The 21,655-nt window shown below is 45.3% G+C and overlaps 1 protein-coding gene across 1 annotated transcript in view; it reads left to right on the forward strand.

Moving 5' to 3' along the window:
• The first annotated feature begins 398 nt into the window (after positions 1-398).
• cpvl (carboxypeptidase vitellogenic like) overlaps positions 399-21,655 on the forward strand; it is a 74,372-nt gene continuing 53,115 nt past the window's right edge. Inside the window, exons 1-3 of the mRNA XM_059945054.1 lie at positions 399-555; positions 10,252-10,439; positions 12,744-12,862. Of these exons, the coding sequence (XP_059801037.1) occupies positions 446-555; positions 10,252-10,439; positions 12,744-12,862 (417 nt within the window). The 5' untranslated portion in view covers positions 399-445. The remainder of the gene's footprint in view (positions 556-10,251; positions 10,440-12,743; positions 12,863-21,655) is intronic.

Below are 21,655 nucleotides of genomic sequence, written 5' to 3' on the forward strand. Positions count from 1 at the left end.
GAAATCCACTTGGTTTCCAATAGAAACATCATTTATATCATGAAGGATGCTCACGGAGGATCCACAACAGGCCCACTAGGCTCAAAAACTGTTCCTTTCCCCAAGCAGTAAGGCTGATCAACATCTCCACCCAGTAACCCACCCCACCTCACCTCCGACCACCACTATCTTACCATTATCTATCAGGCACCTTCAATACAGAGACTCCTGTCCCAGCGTCACCATGGACAGACAATCGGAAGCTCTCTTATGTATTTATATTTATTGTTTTTTTTAAATTATTGTGTTCGTTATCTTATTGCGTTTTTTACGCTCCTTAGGATCCAGAGTAACAATTATTTCGTTCTCCTTTACACTTGTGTACTGGAAGTGAAATTAAACGATTTTAACCTTGAATAGAAGGGAACTAGGAGTACGGTGACACCTGCTGGTCTGCACGGAGCGGATGGGTCTATTTAAACGCGCCGCTGTCACTTCCCATCGTTCACACCCACACTCTCTCCCAGGATCAGGAACAAACCACTGCCCCGGAGAAAAAAAGAGTCTCAGCTGCGGGTGAGTGCGGTGCTGCGCCGAGGGAACGGTGGGGGAGGGCCCGGCCAGATGCGGGCTGCTGTCCGCGGCTCTGAGCGGGGCAACGAGTTGGGTTTGTTACACCCTGAGGCGCTGCCCTCTCATTTCTGTCGGCGTGCCCACCGCTGCCCGGAGGGGTCTTGTTCCGTTTCCTCTCCCCTGAGGGTCAGCTCTTTGCGGGTACTCTGAATACCAGCCCTCCATGGGAATGGTGCTGTCGAGTCCCGGGTCAGACTGAGGGTGCTCCTGCCCCACCGTCCGAGGTGGGGGCCCCGGACAGTGGTGGGGGGAGAGAACTCAACTCCACAAATACTTCAGCAGCCATGCACGCTTATATCCGGTGAATAGAATTAATACCATTTTGCTGTGCATTTTATTTACTTGCTAGTGATAAATCCATAATGTGCCGGACACATTATCAGCCTTGATAATTCTATTAGTCTGGATTGATGGAAACTTAATCAACTGTGTACCCCTATAACTAGCATAATTCAGAAACTGTCGGGAAATAGAATTATGATAATTTTGCTACGCATTTTATTTGCTTGCTAGTTATAATCCCACAATGTGTTGAACACATTATTAGCCTTAATAATTCCATTTGCCGGTATTGAGGGAGATTTAATCATGTGATCGTGGCGCGTGACTGGACATGTGATATGTGGCGAGCTGTTCCTTACCCGGCAATTTTTGTTCCAGTTAACGTGTTGTGTATCAGTATTACTAAGTACCGTGAAACTATTGTACATTAAAAAGATGTGTCCTTTTTAAGCCGGAGTAAGAACCCAAATGAACAGGAAGATTTCAGCAGAGCAAGCAAACATTATTATTTAAAGACGAGAGTCCGCTGACGCTGGAAATCCACGCAAAATTCCAGAGAAACTCGGCAAATTAGGCAGTATCTCTGAAGGGGAATAACGTTTCAGGCCGAGACCCTTCATCAGAACATTATCAAAATCCTTTATCAAAGATTAAATTAAATGTTTTGGCTCTTGGTAGGGTCACCCATGCCAAACAGGTCAAAGGGTAGAGGCCAGACTGAGAGGGCCCGCCAGTCCCCCAGGTTCGGGGGTTCATCTCAGCGTTAGCAACCGTGTCTGGTCAAACAAAGCTGTAAATGAACTGCCCCCCGTGTCTGAATGCGACGGTATTCCTGCGTCTCTGTCTGGGACTTGCATGGCTGACACTAGTGAAGACCGAGCTACGGAGACGATGAACGCCAGAGATGGAGGACCTCTGTAGCTGCCCTTAATGCCAGTGGCATCGTGGGCAGTAAGTAAGTAACCTTGTAGTAGTGTGATGTTAAGTATTCAGAGATGCAGCGCAGAACAGGCCCTCCTGGCTATCCAGCTGTTTAATATCCTCCTAATGACATGGCAAGTTACCAGTAAACCTAATAACCAGTGTGGTTTTGGACAGTGGGAAGGAACCGGAGTGAGAGAGAGTACAAACTACTCTCGGATGGTGCACCAAGCTGTAAAAACACCAACAGCTCGGCTGTGGTGGTGGTATGCAAAACAAGTTTTTTTTTCCGCTGTATATGTGACAATAATAAACTAATTTCAATAATGAAGTGCTTTGTGCGGAGTAAGTCTGTCAGAATGAAGTGTGTGTGCAACATCAAATGGATAGGTAGATACTTCATCGATCCCAAAGGAAATTAATGTCATGGTAACATTACACGTGCACAGATACACCTCAAGCAGCCTTAACGGGAGGAGGCCATCGCTTCCCGACTATAGGTTGACTCATTATAGAGCCTAATGGCCGAGGGTAAGACTGACCTCTTTGGAGGAGCACAGTTGTCTTAGTCTGTTACTGAAAGTGTTCATCTGTTCAGCCCAGGTGGCATGGAGAGAGTGAGAAACATTGTCCGCAATCGCCAGGATTTTCTGTGGGGCCCTTTGTTCTACCACAGCCTCCAGTGTGTCCAGTTTGACTCCTGTAACAGAACAGTGTTTCTAATCAGTTTATTGAGCCTGTTGGCATCACCCGTGTTGATGCCATTGCCCCAGCACGCTACGGCATGGAAGATTGTACTGGCGGCAACAGATTGGTAGAACACGTGAAGGAGAGGCCTGCACACTCCAAGTCTCAGTCTCGGGAGGCAGAGGTGACTCCGGCCCTTCTTGTACACGGCCTCTGTGTTTGTGCTCCACTCAAGTCTGTCATCAGGTGCACTCCCCGGTATTTGTCGGTCCTCACCACCAGTGGTTACAGGGAGCAGTGCAGGCTCAGTCTTCCGAAGTCCATCACCATCATCTTTGTCCTACTAATGTTGATCTGCAGATGATTCAGCTTGCACCATTTGACAAAGTCCTCCACCAGGGTCCTATATTCATCCTCCCATCCTCCCTTTATACACCCAGCAATTGCTAAGTCATCAGAGCATCTCTGCTCACGACAGGACTCGGTGCTGTCTCTAAAGTCTGAGTTATACCGGGTAAACAGGAAGGGTCTCCTCTGGCTCCTATCGTTAGGGTAGGGTTAATGGGTGAGTTGCTGGTTGGCGCAGCTCATTGGGCTGGAAGGGCCTGTTTCGAGCTGTTTGTTACTCCCCCGCCCCCCCCACCGCCATAGATGCACCTGACTTGCTGAGTTCCTCCAGCATCTTGTGTGTGCTTCTTCTGTCAAACTGCTGTTACTTGCCCTCTTCATGCAGGTCATAAACACCCTGCAGAGGGCAGCGTGCTAGTTCAATCACCAATTGACAGGAATTTGTAGTGTAACGCCTGCTTGGAAGTAATTGACGTGGACAAGACAAAGAACAGCCAATATTGTGTGGCAGTGAAACAAATAATTTGAAGTTTTGAACCTGCAAAAACAGAACTTCGGCCTGCTGCTGAGTTTGTGGTTTCTAGAAAAGTGAAGTTTTAAATACAGAATGAGTCAAGTGACTTCCTTTGTACTTCCTTCAGTATTTCTTGTCCTAGTAGTGATATTTAAAATAAAATTTGTAATATATATTTTGTCATACTACCATTAGGAAGATGATACAGAAGCAACATTCAATGCCTCTTCCCCTAGATTTCTGAATAGTCCACAATCCCACGAACACTACCTTGCTAATCCTCTCTTGCGCAATTTTCCTTTGTATGTTATAAAAATGTTTGTCTTGCACTGTGCTGCTGCCCTAAAGCAATAAATTTCATGATGTCTGTCAGTGATAATAAACCTGATTCTAATTCTACTGGACCCCACAGATACTCGGGCTGTTGTTGGGGGCCATCTGGAGGAAGCTTGCCCCAGCATACTTTGAGATGCACTGATCGTAAGGTTAATTGGCTCCATGCAAGCGGCCGTTGGGAAAATTGGGGTGGTGGGGAGTGTGGGTGAGAGGAAAAGTTATAATGGAAGAATAGGAATAATGGGATTCCTCTGACAGCAAATGTTACTTGATGGGCCAAATGGCCTCCTACATTCACAAGGAAAGAAGAAAAGTCTTCTATTGTGGGGCAGTACGGTAACGCAGTGGTTAGCACAACGCTGTACAGTACAGGTGGCCGGGGATCAGTTCCCACCACTGTCAGTGAGGAGATTGTTTTTCCCATGACCGCATGTTTCCTCCTTCAGTACAAAGACGTACTGGTTGGATGGTTGATTTGGTCATTGTAAATTGTCCTATAATTAGGCTAGGACTAAATTGCTGGTGGATAAGGCATCGGTCTAGTGATTTGAAGGTCACGAGTTTGAGCCTCAGCTGAGGCAGCGTGTTTGTGTCCCTGAGCAAGGCACTTAACCACACATTGCTCTGCGACGTCACTGGTGCCAAGCTGTATGGGTCCTAGTGCCCTTCCCTTGGACAACATCGGTGGCGTGGAGAGGGGAAGGCCTGCAGCTTAGGCAACTGCCGGTCTCCCATACAACCCTCCCCAGGCCTGCGCCGTGGAAACCTTCCAAGGCGCAAATCCATGGTCTCACAAGTCTAACGGGTGCCTATTGTTATGAATGTACCACAGCTCTGAGGGGCCGAAGGAGCGGGAGCAGCCCCCTCCTTCAGGAGAATCGCAAGATCGCTATTAATTCGGGACTCGGAAGTGAGAGACAATGCAACAGTTTTGACCATTTGTTCTTAGAGGCACCTGTGTCACGTGCAAGTCCCGGCTACGTGACAACTACCATGAACCTGAACACCCTCGGGCCATGTGGGGGTGGAGATTGCATCCTCCTACTTTGATGGACAGCTACAACTCTGCAAGTAAAGATAAAAGCGGACTGCAGGAGGCAGTACCCTAGCGATTCACCAGAGGAACTTGCTCGCTCAACGCTCCCGGGAGAGCTGGAAGCCACTCAACGCCACGTGTGCTCCTAACTCCTTTGCCTGGGGAGCGGGTGGCTGATACTACCGAGAAGGACTCCGAACTAACAACGGGGAAACCAACGCTCCCCTGATTTTAACGGAGTGGTCAAAAAGATACGGGCAAGTCTTCTTTTCGTTCTCACCGATCCCTCTAAGACACGTGAAACCCAACAATTCCTCGAAAGACTTCTGAATGACTCTTTAGATTTCCAATGGACAAAAAAATATCCCCTAGACAACAGCCGAGATTAATGATGATTATGACTATATCCGGGCTTTAAATTGCGTACTGGTGATGTGCATTATCTGAATGTTTGCATTAACCTTACTTTTGTGCCCCTTTATAAATAAAAACGTTTGAAAATAGTGACATCAGACTTCAACAGACCTCTCTATCTTTGCTGGTAAGTTATCCAGTTACGGGATACGCAACAACTTGGGTTTCTCGTCCGGGATTTGACACCAAATTGGGAGGCCAGTGAATCGGGCTTGTAAATCAAAAACTCGAATCTGGTTACGCGGGTAGCCAGACGGGAAACCAGCAAAGATGGACGTGGGTGAATTTATGGAAAACCCGACGGTGGGGGCGCTAGAGGCGCCCACCAAATCAGACTTGTTAAATTTGGCGAAGGGGTTGAACCTTACAGAAGTGAGGTCGTCCATGGAAAAAGCGGGAGGTACGAAGGGCCATAACTCAGTATTACGTTGGGAAGAATGTGTTTGAAGATGAGGTATTGGAAGATATCCCTGAAAAGGTACCATCAAGTGGGACGGTTCAGTTAGAGGTGGAGAAATTAAAGTTGGAACGTGAACTTAAGTTAAAAGAGCTGGAAGTGACAGAGAGAGAGAGAGAGGGAAAAGCGAGAGAGAGAGGGAAAGGCAAAGACAGCATGAAATTCACCTAAAGAAGCTAGAAGCAGAAGAGAAAGAGAGGAAACGGGCCGAGAAAGAGAAACAGAGGCAACATGACTGGGAAATTGAGAAGATGAGAAACGAGCGAAGAGATCAAGGGTTAGACCAAGCAGAGTGGTTTAATGTTAGTAGGGAGTTGAGATTGGTGCCCCCATTCGAGGAGACAGATGTCGATAGTTATTTCTTGCTTTTTGAAAGGTAGCATACATCAGAAGTGGTCAAAAGAGCAGTGGGTGGCGTTGTTACAAAGTGTGTTAAAGGGGAAGGCCCAACGAGCATATGCGGCCTTGTCCCTGGAGGAGGGAGGAGCAGAGAATTATGATGAGGTAAAATGGTCATTCTCCGGACTTACGAATTGGTACCTGAGGCCTATAGACAAAAGTTTAGAAATTTAAGGAAAGGGTGGAATCAAATGAGCTAGCCCATGAGAAGGGGGTGCTCTTGGACCGTTGGTGCACCGCGAAAAGAGTGGGCGAGGATTATGGGCATCTCAGGGAGTTATTTTTGATGAATTCAAAAGTTGTGTTCTGGAGGAGATCCGGGTGTATTTGAATGAGAAGCCGGATAAGCCCATTTCAGAATTTGCCAGGTTGGCGGACAAATATGTCCTAACCCACAAGACAAAGACTCCCTCGAATAAAGGTCCCCAGAGAGACCGTGGGAACGATCGAGAAAGTCTGACGAGTGAGGCAGAGGTTCCACCGGGAGCTAGCGGTAAGGTTGAGGGGGAAAGGCAAGACGGCCAAAGGGCTCCGGGTTTGACCTGTTTTAATTGTGGAAAGGAGGGGCACATTGCATCTCGATGCTTTACTCCGAGGAAGGAGGTAGGAAGAGGGAAAGCCGCAGTCCCTATCAGGTGTGCCGTGGTACTCAGCAAATCGACCAGAGAGCCGAGGGTAGACAGAGTACGAGAAGGCTCTGGGAGTTGTCTGTCACACGGAACCGTGTCTGTGATGGAGGGAGACACACCAGTTTCCGTACGAATCTGGAGGGATATGGGCGCTGAACTATCCCTGGTTAGCCGTAAGGTACTAGAATTTGGTCGGGAAACGGGCATGGTAAAGGTGGAAGGAATAAATAAACGGATAGAAATGGTGCCCTTATATAAGGTCATTCTGGATTGTGAGCTGTTGTATGGACCAGTTGAAATAGGGGTGCCCTCAAAATTCCCAAGAGATGACGTGGACATCCTGCTGGGAAACGACTTAGCAGGGGGTAAGGTTTGGTCAGCCATGCTGACGACCTGGCGACTGGCGAGTATGGTGGCCCCGTCCCTAGCGCCCAAGGACCATCTCGCCGGCGCGGTCACTCGCAGCCTGTCAAGAGAGAGAGCAATGAACGAGAGCAGTTTAAATCTGGCCAGTTTTGATTTGGCCGAGACGTCTTTGCCGACCCTGTGCCATGCGGGTTTAGAGGGTGGTAAGACGAAGAGTAGTAAAGTGAAAGGGCGTAAGGAAAAGGAGATAGATCTGCCTTTAGCGAAGAGAAAGGTCCTAAAGGTAGGAGATAAAGATGAGAAACAGATAAAGCTGTTGAAAGGTCCAGAGTTGGACATGGATGATCTGTCTGGTTTGGCAGAATTGTTTGAAGAACTTGAGAGTTCTAAAGGTGTTCCCAATAATGAGAGGAGGGCAGTCCTAGATGGAAAGGATACCCTTGCCTCGAAGGGGTCTGCTGAAAGGGCCGAGGAGGTTGTTTCAGCTCGCAGGGTTGCGCCTTCCCCGGGTGGGAGCTGCCCAGAGAGTAACTGGGAGGATCGGAGGAAGTTAGAATGTGAACAAGGTACGGGTGTTGAAAGCCTGGAAGAGGCCAATGTCCCATTTGAGTGTGTCCAAGATGGGGATGCACGAGGTGCTGAACCTGGTAACGGAGCTCAGAAGAAGTCTGAGGTATCTGATCCAGTGGAACGGGGCGGCCGTCCTTGTGGGTCAAATGGACTTGGTTCAGTGGGAAAAGGGTTAACCTTGGTAACTGGGGAAAGTGTGAGTTCCCCGGCGTTTGTACTCAAAGGAGTGTTCAAAGTTAATGCAGAATTTAAGAATGGGGGGGTGAGGATTGTTAGCGAAGGAAACGAAAAGTCTGTAGTTTCCAAATCGAAGGAAGAAATCTTAAACCTGGCAGATCGCTCACAGAGTGAGCCGGGGAATAGTGGGGCCCCCCACTCTATTGTTATGCCAGGATGGGGTGTGAAAAGGCTGCCTTCGACATGCTACTTGAGCGAAGAGTTCGAATCAAACACAAATAGCCGGAAGGGGACTGATAAAAGGGCCAGCCACCAGGTCAAAATCGAAGAATTGGGTGGAAAGGGTCTAAGTTTGGGCATGGTGTTGCAAAAATAACCCCGATGAACGAGGCTGGTGGGAGTTCACCACGAAAAATTACTCAAGTTCCCCACGGGGGGGGGGGGGGGGGGGCTCGCCGAAAAAGAGGCGACGGTTAATGGAGATGCCATTGTTAGACAGCCAAGCAGGTTGAACGGGTTTGTGCCAAAGCCTGTGAATGATAAAGACAGCCCCTTTTGGAGACCTGCTGGTTACGTAAAATGACTGAAACGATCAGTGTTCGCATAAACTTTCGTAAATGCACCTAAGCTAAGGGCATCCCTCCTTAGTTTTGTTCTAAAAAATACTCATAAATAGATGATTATTGAATTGACGTCTGATGCTACAAGTCTTTCGTACGATATGTGATTTTAAGATATTAAAGAAAGGGGCACTGTAATCGTTAACTATTTAGATACTGACTGAATGTATAATGGTAGTATTCTGTGAAGAGAAGAAGCTTGGGTATTGTGTTGGAGTAAAAGTCCTGTAAGACACTGTACAACTCCGTTTTTAACCGCTGGTAAAAAAACGCGGTTTTAGAGGGGAGGTGTTATGAAGGTACCACAGCTCTGAGGGGCCGAAGGAGCGGGAGCAGCCCCCTCCTTCAGGAGAATCGCAAGATAGCTATTAATTCGGGACTTGGAAGTGAGAGACAATGCAACGGTTTTGACCATTTGTTCTTAGAGGTACCTGTGTCATGTGCAAGTCCCGGCTACGTGACAACTACCATGAACCTGAACACCCTCGGACCATGTGGGGGTGGAGATTGCATCCTCCTACTTTGATGGACAGCTACAACTCTGCAAGTAAAGATAAAAGCGGACTGCAGGAGGCGGTACCCCTAGCGACGCACCAGAGGAACTTGCTCGCTCAACGCTCCCGTAATAGCTGGAAGCCACTCAACGCCACGTGCGCTCCTAACCCCTTTGCCTAGGGAGCGGGTGGCTGATAATACCGAGAAGGACTTCGAACTAACAACGGGGAAACCAACGCTCCCCTGATTTTAATGGAGTGGTCAAAAAGATACGGGCAAGTCTTTTTGTTCTCACCGATCCCTCTAAGACACGTGAAACCCAACAATTCCTCGAAAGACTTCTGAATGACTCTTTAGATTTCCAATGGACAAAAATATTATCCCCTAGACAACAGCCGAGATTAATGATGATTATGACTATATCCGGGCTTTAGATTGCGTATTGGTGATGTGCATTATCTGAATGTTTGCATTAACCTTACTTTTGTGCCCCTTTATAAATAAAAACATTTAAAAATAGTGACATCAGACTTCAACAGACCTCTCTATCTTTGCTGGTAAGTTATCCAGTTACGGGATACGTAACACTATATAAAATTGCTGGTGGTACAGGTTGAAGGGCTGGAAGGGCCTGTTCTGTGTTGTATCTCAATAAATAACTAGATAAGTAAATAATGACATCATTGGTTCCTCTCCATTATGATCTGCAACATGTACGTTGAAGATGTAGAGTTCGTACCTATGATGAATTCTCAGCCCAGAGGTTGACTGATGAACAGTGTGATTGATCTGGATGGAGAATGAAGCATGACACATTAGTAATGCAACGAGCATGATTAACAATAAATGTACATCATCTGCATTAATTTTAAATTTATAAAGTGCTCTTTTACAATTATTAAAATTAACTGGCGTGTCAAATGAGACTGGCTAAATAATTGTTTGATTTACAACTCCACAACTGTAATCGACACAGTGTGAGCTTTTTTCTGATCCAATTTTGTTCCATGCTCTCTTTTCATTGCTGCCATTGGGAAGGAGGTACAGAAGCCTCTGGTCCCACACCACCAGGTTCAGGAACAATTGTTACCCCTCAACCATCAGGCTCCGGAATCAGCGTGGTTAACTTCACTCAACTCAACACTGAACCGGTTCCACAACCTATGGACTCACTTTCAAGGGCTACATTTATTTATTTGTTAATATTTTGTTTTTTTTGTATTTGCATAATTTTCTTTTGTATGTTGGTTGTCGTCTGTGTGTGGTTTTTCATTGACTGTGTTATGTTAAGTGTGAAAATGAAACTTGGGGCTATATACAGTGACATGTTTGTACATTGACAATAAATTTACCTTGATTACTAGATGACTTTTCTGTCCTCTCTTCAGGATGTGGCAGACACAACTGTTGGTCTCTGTGCTCCTCTCCATCCAGACACACTGCACTTCTGGGAAATTTTCTTTCTTCGGACCAACGTTCAGAAGCAACAAAGCTTTTGTTCCGCCAGTGGTAGATACTGACCCCGGGGAACCGCTTTTCCTCACTCCATACCTGGAATCTGGACAAATTGAAAAAGGTGAGAGTAAACATCAATAAGATTGGAAGAGCGCGGAGAAAAGAATATTGCTGGACCTTGAGGACACGAATTAGAGGGAAAAGTTGAAAAGGTTAGGACTTTGTTCCCTGGGGTGTAGGAGGATGAGGGGAGACTTGACAGAGGTATACAAAGTTGAGAGTTGTAGATGGGGGTAAATGCAAGTAAGCTTTTCCCACTGAGTTTGGCTGAGGCTGGAGCTAGAGGTCATGGGTGAAAGGGGATATTAAGAGGGACATGAGGAGGAACTTCTTCACTCGGAGGGTGGTGCAAGTGTAGATGAGCTGCCAGCACAGGTGGTGGATGTAGGTTTGCTGACAACATTGAGAAGTTTGAGAATGGGTGCGAAATGGAAGGCTATGGGACTGAGCGAAATACCCGCTTGGCATGGAGCCAAGCGGCCTGTTTCTGTTCTGTATTGCCCTGTAACCCAAAATAATCAACAGTCAATATGATTTCAAAATGCCACAGTGGTGTAGTGGTTAGTGCAATGCTATTACAGTTTGGGACGTCAGAGTTCACAGTTCAATTCTGACGCCATCTCTGATGTTTGTATGTCCTTTCTGTTTGTGTGTGTGTGTGTGTGTGTGTGTGTGTTTCTCTCAGGTGCTGCCATTTCCTCCCATATTCCAAAGATGTACTGGTTAGTGGGTTAATTGGCTATTGTAAATTGTCCTGCGGTTAGGCTTGGCCGTGTGATTCATTGGACTGAAAGATCCTGTTCTGCACTGTATCTCTAAATAAATTGGCAAGCTTCTTAAACTTCAGCTCCAAAGAGTATGTTTAGAATTGTTCCATTCCCCTCCACTTCTAGTTTGTTTTCCAAATTAATAACGAACTATAAAAGAATTAGAATATAAATTATAGACTAATAGGTTTAGATGGTGAAGTTCCAACTGTCATTTCAAGTTTTTCTAGTTTGCTGATTTACCAAAGTAGGAAAGTGGCTTTGGTGCAGGAAAGTCTTGGAAAAGACAGAAGTAGACTAGCAGAGAGGCTGAAGGAGGATTTTGCAACTGAGGCAATTTAAAATGGAGGATCAACAAGTTGCCCAGAGTGAAGTTCCGATCTCCAGGTATGCTTGTGAGGCTGGAGGAGATTGCATAGGCAGGTCTGACTGGGCATAGAAAGGCATTTGAAATCAAGACTAGTTAAAGTTGAGCTGATAGATGGCAGTGAGTAAAAGGCTGGCGTGTAAAGCTGTCTTGCAGCAACCTACTAGATGGGCTGCAGGTTTTTGAAGATGGTGGTTTAAAGATGGCTGTTACGTCAGGAGTTTCTGAAATAGTCTTGATGTAATCAAGGCATTGATCAGCTTCCGGTACAGAAGGGAAAACATTAAAAAGATTCAAGTAAGTTTGTCATGGCGATAAATGCAAAAAGCCATTTGTCTGGTTTATAAAGATTTTGACAAATATTTTAAGAATTTCAAGTATTACGTGACAATAATGCTGAGAAAATCTTCCACTGGATAAAGGGAATTTAAGAAATTACTGTATTCCCTCTTGTGGATTGTCGAATCTCTGAAATGATATTTTAGAGATCTGGAGGGGAGAAAAGCTCCTTAAAAGAGCCTTTTTATTTAACATGTTAAATTGATTAATATTAAATTTATGCCATGAAATGATTAACCAATCAAGTTTCCAAGTTTGTGAAATTGTCTAATTATTGTACAAACATTGATCTGCTGTAACATGTGGCAACTGTTTTAATTTTAATAGTTAAAATATTTTACCAGCAGCTGTTTGCCCGTTCATGTCTGATCTATGCCTCTGGACCCACTTTTTTTTAAAAGAAGAAACAGTCCATGCAGAAAGATTAATCTTTTAACTTTTGTCCAAATATTTGTGTATTTCTAGTGAACTTGATGTTGTATATACAGGTTGCTGTTTACCAGAATATTTGTTGTCCTTTTTTTTAATCATTGAGTTTGAATGCATTAATCACATTTCATATTGAGGTGCAAGGCAAAATAAATTGAGTTTATCTTGCCTTGCATCATTGCTTTTTCGAATCAGAATACAGAATGATTCAAATCCTGAACCTCATTTTAGCTACGTGTTTATAACCTGTTCAGTGGCCTTGAAACAATGATCTTGGCTCTGGGTTTTTATACAGGACTTTTATTTTTTTTTTCAGTGATGTCTTGCTTTACTTGGGGAATGTGTTGGCTTATTGATTATTTTTATGTACATTGGAAAGTTCAACCAAATATTGATTTTTTTTTCAGCAAAGAGTTCAGTGTTGTTTTGTGTGGAAATATTAACAGTGTTCTTGTTTCTCCAGCCAGAGAGCTGAGTTTGGTGGGACCTCTAGGTGGGCCAGTTGTGAAGAGCTACTCAGGATATTTGACGGTGAATAAGACCTGTAACAGCAACCTTTTCTTCTGGTTTTTCCCTGCACAGGTGAGTGAAACAAAAATGCTTCCTCAGAGAGTGTAGCAGTGAGTCATTGAAAAGTACATAACAGAAACTGGCCTTTTGGCCTGTTTAGTCTGTGCTGAACCATTCAAAGAGCCTAGTCCTATCAACGTGCACCCAGACCATAGCCCACCATAACCACCCCACCATCCACCTACCTGTCCAAACTTCTCTGAAATGTTGAAATCAAGCTCGTTTGCACCATTTGTGCTGGCGGCTCGTTCCACACTCTCACCACCCTCTGAGTGAAGAAGTTTCTCCTCATGTTCCACAAAGTTTTCACCTTCCACTCTTGAGTAGAGGTTGATAGGTTCTTGAGCAGTAAGAGGATCAAGGTTAATGGAGAAGGCAGGAAAGTAGGGTTAAGTGATAATGGTAGCATGGTGGTTAGCACAACACTTTACAGTACCAGCAACCTGGGCTCAATTCCTGCTGCTGCCTGTAAGCTGTTTGTACATTTTCCCATGAGCACTTGGGTTTCCTGAGTGCTCTGGTTTCCTCCCATAGACCAAAGACTCACTGGTTGGTAGGTTAATTGGTCATTGTAAGTTGTCCTGTGATTAGGATAGGTTTACATCACGGGATCACTGGGCAGTGCGGTTTGAAGGGTAGGAAGGGCCTATTCCATGAGTCCCCTCGTGCTCCCCTTGAGCATTTCACCTTTCACCCTTAACCCATGACCTCAAGGATGGGAGATTTTTGTTTTTCAATTTGATTAATAACAGTTGAAAGAATTCTAAAAGCTAAGTGAGGGGAGAGTCAAATATATTATACTTGTATATTATATTGACTTTGCCCTTTCTAGAGGTATTACAGTGTCCTTGCAGAATCCATAAGTTGGATAGAGTGCGACGTGCTGTGAGGGCTGGAGGCTGAGGTAAATCAAGACTTTGCCCATGATGGGTCTCAACCCGAAAGGTCAATTGTCTATTTCCCACTTTTGGCGCTGCCTGTTCCTCCAACAGTTCTGGCATCTGCAGGATCTCTTGTGTCTCCACTTTATCCATCAGGTCGATGCAGAGTTCACAACCTTCACATCACTTGCATCTGAAGGAAGATTTTTTTTTTAAAAAGAGATGTGAGCCAGATTTGTGTCAAAGCTTTGAATGATAATTATTCCCTCTGCACACAAGAGACTCTGCAGATGCTGGAAATCTTGAGGAAAATGCACAATGCTGAAGGGACTGTCCTTCATCAAGACTGGAAAAGAAAGGAGCAGAAGTCAGTTGGCGGGGATGGGGGTGGTGTTTGTGTTTGGTTAAACCACTAGAATTTTGTGGAAATTTATCTCTTCCCCTGCAGAGTATGCCACTTCTGATATACAGATTTCAAAGGGCTGTGCGGTTTAGAATCTGGTAAAAGTAGACCATGAGACATGGGAACAGAATTAGGCCATTTGGCCTACCTTGTTTGTTCTGCCATTCCATTAAGGCCGATTATTATCCCTCTCAGCCCCTTTCTCCTGTTTTCTATAACCTTGACCCCTGATTAATCACAAACCTGTGAACCTTTGCTGTAAATATACTCAATGACTTGGACTCCACAGCCATCTGTAGCAATAAATTCTACAGATTCACCAGCCTCTGGTTAAAGAAATTCCTCTTCATTTCTGTTCTTAAAGGACATCCGTGTATTCTAAGGTTGTGCCCTCTGGTCCTAGACTTCCCCACTATAGGAAACATAAAATAGTGAACTCCATAAGACAAGGGAGCCAAATTAGGCCATTCAGCCTGTGTGTCTGTTCCACCATTCCAACATGGCTGATTTATTATCCCTTTCATCCCCATTCTCCTGCCTCCTCACTAATCATAACCTTTGCCCCCTTACTAATCAAGAGCCTATTCATCTGTTTCAAATATGCTCAATGGCTTGGCCTCCACAGCCAACTGTGCAATGAATTCCACAGGTTCACTAACAGACAGACAGATGTACTTTATTGATCCCGAGGGAAATTGGGTTTTGTTACAGCCATGCCAACTAAGAATAGTGTAGAAATATAGCAATATAAAACTATAAATAATTAAATAAAAAAGTTAATCATGCATAGTGGAAATGAGTCCAGGACCAGCCTATTGGCTCAGGGTGTCTGACACTCTGAGGGAGGAGTTGTAAAGTTTGATGGCCACGGGTAGGAATTACTTCCTATGACGCTCAGTGTTACATCTCGGTGGAATGAGTCTCTGGCTGAATGTACTCCTGTGCCTAACCAGTACATTATGGAATGGATGGGAGTCATTGTCCAAGATGGCATGCAACTTGGACAGCATCCTCTTTTCAGACACCACCATCAGAGAGTCCAGTTCCACCCCCACAACATCACTGGCCTTACGAGTGAGTTTGTTGATTCTGTTGGTGTCTGCTACCCTCAGCCTGCTGCCCCAGCACACAACAGCAAACATGATAGCACTGGCCACCACAGACTCATAGAACATCCTCAGCATCATCCGGCAGATGTTAAAGGACCTCAGTCTCCTCAGGAAATAGAGATGGCTCTGACCCTTCTTGTAGACATCCTCAGTGTTCTTTGACCAGTCCAGTTTATTGTCAATTCATATCCCCAGGTATTTGTAATCCTCCACCATGTCCACACTGACCCCTTGGATGGAAACAGGGTTCACCAGTGCCTTAGCCCTCCTCAGGTTCACCACCAGCTCCTTAGTCTTTTTCACATTAAGCTGCAGATGATTCTGCTCGCACCATGTGACAAAGTTTCCCACTGTTGCCCTGTACTCAGCTTCATTTCCCTTGCTGATGCATCCAACTATGGCAGTCATCAGAAAACTTCTGAAGATGGCAAGTCTCTGTGTTGTAGTTGAAGTCCAAGGTGTAGATGGTGAAGAGAAAGAGAGACAGGACAGTCCCCTATGGAGCCCCAGTGCTGCTGACCACTCTGTCTGTCACACAGTGTTGCAAGTGCACGTACTGTGGTCTGCCAGTCAGGTAATCAATAATCCATGACACCAGGGATGCATCCACCTGCATCACTGTCAGCTTCTCACCCAGCAGAGCAGGGCGGATGGTTAAAGAAATTCCTCGTCATCTCTGGTCTAAAGGGACATTCCAAAAATCGTGATGTGGTTTGGCAGAGTAGGCAAGTATTACAAAATGACAATCTCTGCTCTTCATGAAGGAGGAAGAGAGAAAGTAAGGAACTTGTAGGTTAGTGTGTTTAATTGTTAAGATTACCAAATCTATTAGTAAGGATCCAATAAGTGGGTGCTTAGAAAATTGTGATGTGCTTTGGCAGAGTCAGCCAAGTATTATGAAATGCGAGTCTGCTATTTGTGAATACGCCCAGTAGGATCAACTAGTGGCTGCAGTAAATTCCAATACAGTGCAATTTTGATAAGGCATTTGAAAAGGTAAAAAATAAGATCGAGCACCTTTGCTCCATCTGCATCAAGCTGGACTTCCTAGTGGCTGACCATTTTAATTTCACTCCCCATTCCCATTCTGTCTTGTCTGTCTATGGCTGCCTCTACTACCATAATGAGGTCACTCTCAGGATAGAGGAGCAACTCCTTGTATACCATCTGGGTAGCCGCCAACCTGATGGTATCAACAGTGATTTCTCTAACTGCTGGAAATTTCTTCCCCACCCCTCCCTTCCATTCCCTACTCTGGCTGCCGTGAGATATAGAAGCAGAATTGGGCCATTTGGGGCACTGAGTCTACTTTGCTATTTCATCATGGCTGATCCAATGTTCCCCTCAGCCCCAATCTCATGCCCTTGCTCTGTGTCTCTTCACGTCAGACACAAAGAGAAATGGCAAGCCCCCACCCCACACACAGAAAAAGAACAGCAACACGATCAACAGCCCCTCAACCCCCTATCCCAGCACAAAAAGCAACAAGAGCATCCCCAACCCCCGTGCAAGATAAACAATGAGAAAGAATGGGCAAAAACACAGAATATAAAGGCCATAATACTATTGTCTTATTGGTTAATTGGCCATTGTGAATTGTTCTGTGATTAGGCTAGGATTTAATCCAGGGGAATGCTGAGTGGTGTACTTGAAGGGCCTGCTCTGTGCTGTATCTCAATAAATAAATGTTCAGATATTTATTAGAAATGGAGTCATAGTCATAGAGTCATATAGCATGGAAATGGGCCATTTGGCCCAACTCTTCCATGCTGGCCAAGATGACATCCAAACTGACCCTATATGCCAATGTCCAGCCCATATCTTTTTAAACTTCTCTCATCCATGGACCTGTTCAACAAAGTTGTTACTGTAGCTGCCCCAACCACTTTCTCGACAGATGATTCCACATAGACACTACTCTTTGTATAAAACGCCATTGTACCTCAGGTTCCTTTTAAATCTTTGCCTCCCACCTTAAACCTCAAGTTCTTGATAATGCAAATGAGTAAAAAGATTGAGGGAATTCACCTTATCCATGCTCCGCATGATTTCGTGTACCTGTGTAAGGTTCTTTCTCCCCCCCACCCCCCACCCTGTTTGCTGTTCTATCAGACAGGGGCTCCCAACCTTTTTGTGCCATGCACCAATGCTATTAGGCAAGGGATCCTTGGATCCCGGGTTGGGAACCCCTCTGCTCTAGCCTGTTCAAACTTCCCCAGTTACTTAGTCCCTCATGGCCCAGCAGCAGAGCAATTGGCATGATGCCATTACTGCACAGGAATTCAGAGCCGATTCCAGTGCCGTTTGTAAGGAATTTGTACGCTCTCCCCGTGACTGTGTGGTGTTTCTTCTGGGTGCTCGCATTTCCTCCCACAGTCCAAAGACCTACCAGTAAGTAGGTTAATTGGTACTTGTGTTGTGTCCTATGATGAGACTAGGGTTCAGTAGGTGGATTGCTGGGGTGCTGCAACTGGAAGGGCCAGATCTTCCCTCTATGAACATTGTTTACATTTACATCATTTATTATATTGTAATTTGTCCTTTACTGTGCCTATTGCCTTGTTTATTAATTATTGTACTGTCTTGCACTGTTTTGTGCACTTTATGTAGTCCCGTGTAGGTCTGTAGCCAGACAGACAGTCATAATTTATTGATCCCGAGGGAAAATTGGGTTTCGTTACAGCCGCACCAACCAAGAATAGTGAAGAAATACAGCAATATAAAACCATAAATAATTAAATAATAATAATAAGTTGATCATGCCCAGTGGAAATAAGTCCAGGACCAGCCTATTGGCTCAGGGTGTCTGACACTCAGAGGGAGCAGTTGTAAAGTTTGATGGCCACTGGCAGGAATTACTTCCTATGACGCTCAGTGTTACATCTTGGTGGAATGAGTCTCTGGCTGAATGTACTCCTGTGCCTAACCAGTACATTACGGAGTGGATGGGAGTCATTGTCCAAGATAGCATGCAACTTGGACAGCATCCTCTTTTCAGACACCATCGTCAGAGAGTCCAGTTCCACCCCCACAACATCACTGGCCTTACAAATGAGTCTAATTCTAATCTAATGTAGTCTAATGAGCAAACATGAGGAAATCTGCAGATGCTAGAAATTCAAACAACAACACACACAAAATGCTGGTGGAATGAAGTGTCCTGACGAAGGGTCTCTGCCCGAAACGTTGACATCGCTTCTCCCTATAGATGCTGCCTGGCCTGCTGTGTTCTACCAGCATTTTGTGTGTGTTGTTTTAATGTAGTCTAATGTAGTTTTGTGTTGTTTCATTTAGCACCATGGTCCTGGAGGAACATTGTTTCGTTTTTACTGTGTACTGTGTCAGCAGTTGTGGTTGAAATGACAATAAAAGTGACGACAAAGGAAATTGGGAGGGGAAGCACACACTTCAGAAAAGCTCAGACAGGTGGCGCTGTGGAGCTGAGCAGGGGCAGAGCAAAATGAGCAGAAACGGAAACCACACCAGCATTGGTGCACAGGAAATTTAAACACGACCGGATTGAAACCTGTGTGACAGCTGGTCTTGGTTGAAATAACTTGATTACGAGCTTATAGGTAAAGGAAATGAAAACTAGGAGGAGGTAAAGGAGATGAAAACGCACACTCAAATGTTTTAGGAACAGCATCCCCTCTGATCGGATTTCTGGCAGACAATGGACACTACCTCACTGATCTCCTCCTAGCAAGTGGAACAAGTGCTACACCTCCTCCCTCACTACCATTCAGTCCTTCCAGGTGAGGCGACACTTCACCTGTGAGTCTGTTGGGGTCTTGTACTGTATCCAGTGCTCCCAGTGTGGCCTCCTGTGTATCAGTGAGACCCGATATAGATTGGAAGACTGCTTTGCCAAGCAAAAGTAGGATCTCTCAGTGGCCACCTATTTCAATTCCACTACCCATTCCGATATGTCCATCCATGGCCTTCCCTACTGTTGCCATGAGGCCACACTCAAGTTGGAGGAACAACACCTTGTATTCCATCTGGGTAGTCTCCAACCTGACGGCATTAACACTGATTTATTGAACTTCCAGTAATGCCCCTCTCCTCCCCTTCATCATTCCCCATCGCCTTTTCCCTCTCTCACCTTATGCCTGCTCGTCATCTCCCTCTCGTGCTTCTCCTTCCCCCTTTTTCCTTCTTCCATGGCCTTTTGTCTTCTATTAGATTTCCCCCTTTCCAGCTCTTTACTTCACCCTTCCTCCCAATTTCACCTTGTTTCATCCCTCCCTTCACCCCCTCCCCTCACCTTTTAACTCTACTTCTCATCTATTTTTCTCCAGTCCTGCTGAAGGCTCTTGGTCTGAAATGTCAGCTGTACTCTTTCCTATAGACGCTGCCTGACCTGCTGAGTTCCTCCAGCACTTTTGTGTGTGTTGCTTGGATTTCCAGCATCTGCAGATTTTTCTCGTTTGTTACTGTAATAAAGATTTTTTTATGCATTGCAATGTACTGCTGCCGCAAAACAACAAATTTCACGACGTATCTCAGTGATATTAAATCTGATTCTACAACTTTTACTGTTGTTCTGATGAATTTTCTGGATGAGTAGGGCTAGGCAGGTTCATCCTTTGCCCCACAGTCCCGTATCTCTTCAATATTTATCTTTACTTTGTGTCTCTGCTGGTTCTTTTTCCTCGGCTGCAGGGGAAGGGGTGGATAATAGGAAGGGATGAGGAGGCGGTTTGTGATTTATGGTGAAGCACGAAGGATAAGCAGAGAACTGAGCGATTTGGATTTATTTATCACAGTTACATGAAAGCATGCAGTGAAATGTGTCTTTTTGCATTAACAACCAACACACACAGGTGTGCTGGCACCAGTCTGTGAGGGTCGCCATGCACTCTGGCACTGGCATAGCATGCCCATTGTGCTTGGCATAACACAAGCAGCGACAAAACAAGCCCCTTTCCCTCCTTACACCCACAGACAGGGCTCCAGCTTCCAGTCTCAAGTCTCCAGGCTTTGATGATTGGACCCCAAATTCCAGTCCCCAGATTGACCTTTGGGCTCCAATCTTTGATATGGGAGCAGAAATTCACCATTTGCCTCCCGAGTCTCCTGTGTCACTGCATCGTGGCTGATCCATTTTCAAGAATCTGTCAATCTCTGACTTAAATGTACCCAGAGACTTCGCCTCCAAATCTTCCTGTGGCAACGAATTTCACAGATTCAGCACCCTTAGGCTAAAGAAAGCCCTCCTCAGATTGGTGTCCCTCTATTCTGAGGCTGTGCCGGCTTTGGCATTGAGTCCCAGACCAGCTGATGACAGGAGCCGGAACTCCAGGCTCAAGTTTCAATAGTCACCTCAGCCCCCACTGTCCTGTTTGCTTTCTTTCCAACCCATTCTCCTTATCCTTTCTCAATTTTCAGACGAGTTCTTAAATTGGCGTTTTTTTTTCTGTCTTCTCACTGTGCAGAGGATGCTGCTGGACAAACAGCAGCTATGCGAGGGTAATGTTACGTACCCCGTAACTGGCTGTCTGACCAGCAGAGAAAGAAGAATCCGTTGGGGTCTGGTGGTACCAAACTAAAGGTGTTTATTAGTAAACTACACAATACAATATCAAAAATGCAAATATACATATAAAACAAGTTAGCATTAATAAAACTAAAAGTTTAGGAATAATAATAAACAAGCTCTATCGATGTCTAGGGGTAAATAAATTGTCATACGAAAGTATAGAGTTCAGTTCATAAATGCTGAGGTGGTTATGGTTGTTGTGTTGAAATTGTTGGGGAGAGTGCGAGCGAGATGCAACAGCAACAGCTGTGGCAGGCAAACCTTTTGCGGCTTTCTTAATCCGTCGTGTCATTGTGGCCATTCAGTTATGACCCCTCTGGTCTTCAGCTAGACCGTTCTTCTGTGGTGGACTCGTCACTCTGGCATGAGTGGACACACACACACAAGTCCCCACCGGCCCTGCTGTAACACTGTGAGCTTTACTGACCGATCTCCTGGTTTGGTCTCCGAAGCCCCCACCTTTCTGTGGGTTCCCAACACTGTGTCCACTGGTGTGTCTGAAGGGTGTCTCTCCAGACCACTCACAGGGTCTCAGCTCTCCATCAACTCTGAATGACCGTGTCCATCAAATCAGGCCACTCCTGCTATCTCCTGAAGAATGTTAATGAGCAAAGTAAAGTCCTTGTAGTAGAAGGTAAATAATCCAGGAAGAGTCAAAGTACAATAAATCAACAGTCTCTCTCCCCCTCTTATCTGTAGCAGTTGTTCTTGCCTGTGTTTCATCTCTCTCTCTCTCATGAGCAGCATAGCAACAGCAATAGTTTGTAGTTCGTGGGGGGGGGGGGGAGAATGGTTAACTCTGCACCCCATTGTCCATTAGGTCTGTTCATCACTCATAACAGTAGAATCTGTAAACAGCTTGGCCCTTCT

The sequence above is a fragment of the Hypanus sabinus genome, chromosome 20, assembly GCF_030144855.1.
Source record: "Hypanus sabinus isolate sHypSab1 chromosome 20, sHypSab1.hap1, whole genome shotgun sequence".
Taxonomy (NCBI): Eukaryota; Metazoa; Chordata; class Chondrichthyes; order Myliobatiformes; family Dasyatidae; genus Hypanus; species Hypanus sabinus.